This window comes from Helobdella robusta (assembly GCF_000326865.2).
Source record: "Helobdella robusta unplaced genomic scaffold HELROscaffold_268, whole genome shotgun sequence".
Classification (NCBI taxonomy): Eukaryota; Metazoa; Annelida; class Clitellata; order Rhynchobdellida; family Glossiphoniidae; genus Helobdella; species Helobdella robusta.
This window is the reverse complement of record NW_008704382.1, coordinates 4,210-9,095: the sequence shown is the minus strand read 5'-3', so window position 1 is coordinate 9,095 and position 4,886 is coordinate 4,210. Positions and strand designations below refer to the sequence as shown.

Sequence of the window (4,886 nt, the reverse complement as noted above, 5' to 3'; positions counted from 1 at the left end):
TGGATCATAGTGGAAGTGGGATGTCACGCCGCATCAATATAGAGGCAAGGAGATGCCATTTATTCCAGGCTGCACGTATGTGTGGTCGAACGGCAGCTTCAGCTGTTCCAGTACAATACAGAACATCTCTTAGATATTGAAACAATGTGACTTTCTCTACCTTAATGGCTTCAAAAACATTGCTATTTCGAATTTGTTGTTGTGAATTAATGCAACCAGGACAAACAAAATTGGACACTCTAGATAAAGTACCAATTATTTTTGAACAACGTTTGTGACACCACTGGTTACACTCCTGACACTTGATTGAATTGTTACCTACACCAGCTTTACAAACTGAACAGGGCCATCGTCCGGTACCTGTAGATTGGATGGGTTCACCAGTGTTCATTGCTTTGGTTTTGCTGATATTGACTTTGAATCCATGATTGGCGAGTCTGGTGTTCCAATCTTCAAACATCTGTGCTGCATTCTGCTCAGACGTGGCTGTTAAAACGATATCATCAGCATATACTAGATTTCAGATGACACCAGTGCGTATCGGTTTTGTGATTTCTTCCATCACAGTTATAAATAACAGTGGACTGAGAATCGAGCCTTGGTAAATTCCATCGCCGATGTCAAATGCATCTGTGTTTCCAACCATAGTGCTGACGAGAGTCTTAGTATTCGTATACATTTCTATCACAAGTCGAACAAGATATCCAGGAATTAGTTGTCGACGTAGACTCCACCTGATTGCTTCACGGGAAACTCGATCAAATGCTTTTTCAAGGTCTACAAAAATGTGTGATAGTTGTTGATGCTTTGCCAGGTACTTCTCTTGCAGTTGCCGAAGAATGTGAATTGCATCAATTGTTGAATTCCCCGCTAGGAAACCTAATTTATAATTTCCGATTGTGATTCACGACGTTAATCTTCTCTCAATGATTTTCTCGACAATTTTCAGGGAGTGTTCTAACAGACGTATACCCCGATATGATGAACAGTTCAATGGATCACCTTTGCCTTTGTATAACGGAACTTTCATGCTATAGTTCCATTCAGTCGGCATTGAGCAATTTCTCCAGATTTCACGGCAAAGTTGTAGTAATGTTTGGATACCTGCAGTACCAGATGCTTTGATAATGTCATTTGTGAGTCCCGAGGGCTCTGCTGCCTTTCAATCCTTCATAGCTTTCAGAGCTTCTATAAGCTCCTCTACAGTGATGTCTGTAATCGGACCTTCGATGGGTGGAGCGTCAAAGTTAACATTGATGGGATTTGTTTCGTTCAACAGACGGTTGAAGTATTCTCTCTACAGTAGCTTGATCTCATCTTGTTCAAGAACCATCTCATTTTTGTCGTTTTTGATACATGAGGCACCAACTATGTCTTGTTACGTACGCTTTACTTGTTTTGCTATACGATACAGAGATTTGTTCACCTTTGCTTTTAGTGAGCCATTCTCTGCACTGATTTGTCCGAGCCAGAGCGACTTGCCAACTTGACGTCTTGCATAGTTGTTCTTCTCACGGAAAATTTTATGGTTATCAACAGACTTTGATTTTTGCCATTGCTTGTATGAGGCTTTCTTTTCAGCTATTGCATTTTGTACACTGTCATTCCACCACCAAGTGTCCCGTTCATGCTGGCGTTTTGTACCAGTTTTCCCACAAACTGGTTGCAGCGTTTATAAAAACGTTTTTGTATGTACTCCAATCTGTACCGGCTTGCGATTGGTGGTTTAACTGTGTGGCGAAAATCTGTTGAAATTTTTCTCGATGAATATTGCTTTCCAGCTTCCACGTTTTGATTCTCCGAGGCATTTGTTTAGACTTATGTTGTGACAGTTCAACAACCAGGTCTGCCACAAGGAGTCTATGTTGGGCGACACATGATTCGCCAGGTATAACTTTGACATTTTTGAATAGCCTTCGGTGTTGTTGCTTGACAGCAAAGAAACCAATTTGCGTGGCTGATGGTCCACTTTTGTATGTTATGAGATGTTCTAACCTCTTTCTAAAATTTGTGTTCAGTAAACAAAACCCGTGACTTTCAGCAAACTTAAGGATGTGTTTACCATCTTCATTCCGTTCTTCATAGCCAAAACCGCCATGTACGTTGTCAAAACCATCTGTTTTCTCTACAACGTGGCCATTGAGATCGCCTCCAATCAGGATTGTTTCAGATTTTGGTTTTGTTGAAATGATGTCAGAGAACGCAGCCCAGAAGTCATTTTTCATTTCTTCTGATTCGCCTGACTGTGGTGCGTATGCAGAAAAAGTAATCATTGTTTGCTTTTCTAGGCGAAGCTTGATCCACATGAGACGTGAATTAATCCTTTTAATATCCAGTACTTCTTGGGCTAGCGGTTTTTTGACAAAAATTCCAACACCATTTTTGGCCGTCTTTTTACCATTCCAGAATAGTTTATATTTTTCTTTATCTGAGTTGATATGACAGACACCATTCGATTTCTATCAGATCTCGAATGGTGTCAATTTTTAAGGATGATTAAGCAGAGAATGTCTTCCATAAAATATCACAAAAAGTAAATTTTATTTGAATAATACTCGCGCTCACATAAATTTACAAATATCCGTTAAACATTAAATAGACTGTAAATAAACTGAATTAAACAGCCTGCAGTCTTATTCAATATTTTAATTCAAGTGCCACTAAACATATCAATCATAAAAAAATTGTAACTGGTTTTGTATATAAGAAAGAAGTTAATATTTTTATGAAAACTTATTTAGCAACCCTTCTTAACAAATACTAATTAATTGAAATAAAAAAACCGTCCCTATCGTTACAATTTTTTTTGCAATACAATTATATATTTAAACATCCAATTTAATATAGTATTATTTTAAAAATCAATCGTTACCAATGCAATACAATAATGTCTATAAATCAAATACAATATTATAGCATTGATTTATATATCCAATATAATATTTATACATCCACACTATTACATACTTGTTTTGTTTCAGCTTCTCATTTTCCTCACTAACAGACCTTAGTTGGTTTCTGAGATGTTCCAATCTGAATTATTAGAATGTACATAAATGTGTTAAGATAAATAATTTCAATACAAAAACTGATTTGTAATGTCATAAAATTAAACTTCACTTATTACTACTACCAGTAAGTTCATCCCAAAAAACTGTTGCAACAAACCCTCCCTGCCAGGTAACTGCATTAGGTTTTCGTCAATGGAGCGGGCCACTCCGGTCATCCTGCTCCTTATCTTCCAACTAAGAGCCGGTATTGAACCTAACTACCACCCTCAACAAAATTATAATTTGATCAGGCAGACTGTCATTGTTAATGTGTTTATACCTATGAAGATGATGTAAGAGGAAATTGTTAAAAGTTTATCCACACAATACGTCAGTAGCTTTACATAATACAATCCGTCCAGAATTTGGATCAACATTCAATCAATCCTCGTTTTGCAACCAGAGTCCTGGTTCCACGAGGTAGGACGTTGTTTTCTTTGCCATCAACTTTTTGCGCCAAATGAGACGATCAGTTGTGTCCATTTTATTTAAATTTATAGCTTTCATGTCTTGTTCGATTGTTTGCGACCAGGACTTCTTTGGACGGCCTTTGGGACGTGTGCCAGATACTTCAACATCTGCAAGAAAAGTTATGGCACTGTTTCTACTTCGTTTGACATGACCAGAGCACCGCAGACGGTGTTGCCGGTATTCTTCCTTTATATCATCTAAACCAGCACGACGCAGGATTTCGGTGGATTTGATGTGGTCCTTCAGACTAATTCGTTGCATCCATCGGAGCATTTTCATGTCGGTTCGTTGAAGTTGTTGTTCCAGTTTGGTTCTCATTGGCCATGTTTCTGCACCATATAACAACACCGGACTTATCACAGATTTATAAAGTCTTGATAGTAGTGGTAGTGGGATGTCACGCCGCATCAATATAGAGGCAAGGAGATGCCATTTATTCCAGGCTGCACGTATGCGTGCTCGAACGGCAGCTTCAGCTGTTCCAGTACAATCCAGAACATCCCCTAGATATTGAAACGATGTGACTTTCTCTACCTTAATAGCTTCAAAAACATTGCTATTTCGAATTTGTTGTTGTGGATTGATGCAAGCAGGACAAACAAAATTGGACACTTTAGATAAAGTACTAATTTTTTTTTAACAACGTTTGTGACACCACTGGTTACACTGCTGAAACTTGATTGAATTGTTACCTACACCAGCTTTACAAACTGAACAGGGCCATCGTCCAGTACCTGTGGATTGGATGGGTTCACCAGTGTTCATTGCTTTGGTTTTGCTGATGTTGACTTTGAATCCATGATTGGCGAGTCTGGTGTTCCAATCTTCAAACATCTGTGCTGCAATCTGCTCAGACGTGGCTGTTAAAACGATATCATCAGCATATATTAGATTCCAAATGTCAACACTGCGTATCGGTTTTGTGATTTCTTCCATCACAGTTATAAATAACAGTGGACTGAGAATCGAGCCTTGGTAAATTCCATCGCCGATGTCAAATGCATCTGTGTTTCCAACCATAGTGCTGACGAGAGTCTTAGTATTCGTATACATTTCTATCACAAGTCGAACAAGATATCCAGGAATTAGTTGTCGACGTAGACTCCACCTGATTGCTTCACGGGAAACTCGATCAAATGCTTTTTCAAGGTCTACAAAAATGTGTGATAGTTGTTGATGCTTTGCCAGGTACTTCTCTTGCAGTTGCCGAAGAATGTGAATTGCATCAATTGTTGATTCCCCGCTAGGAACCTAATTTATAATTTCCGATTGTGATTCACGACGTTAATCTTCTCTCAATGATTTTCTCGACAATTTTCAGGGAGTTTTCTAATAGACGTATACCCCGATATGATGACAGTTCAA

General features: G+C 38.6%; 1 protein-coding gene across 1 annotated transcript; it reads right to left on the bottom strand.

Moving 5' to 3' along the window:
- Positions 1-2,129: 2,129 nt before the first annotated feature.
- HELRODRAFT_92532 (hypothetical protein) lies at positions 2,130-2,429 on the bottom strand (the record flags this gene model as incomplete). Its single annotated transcript, XM_009020151.1, has 1 exon — positions 2,130-2,429. A coding segment is annotated over one exon (300 nt), but the record flags the coding sequence as incomplete, so codon positions are not given.
- Between the last annotated feature and the right edge of the window lie 2,457 nt (positions 2,430-4,886).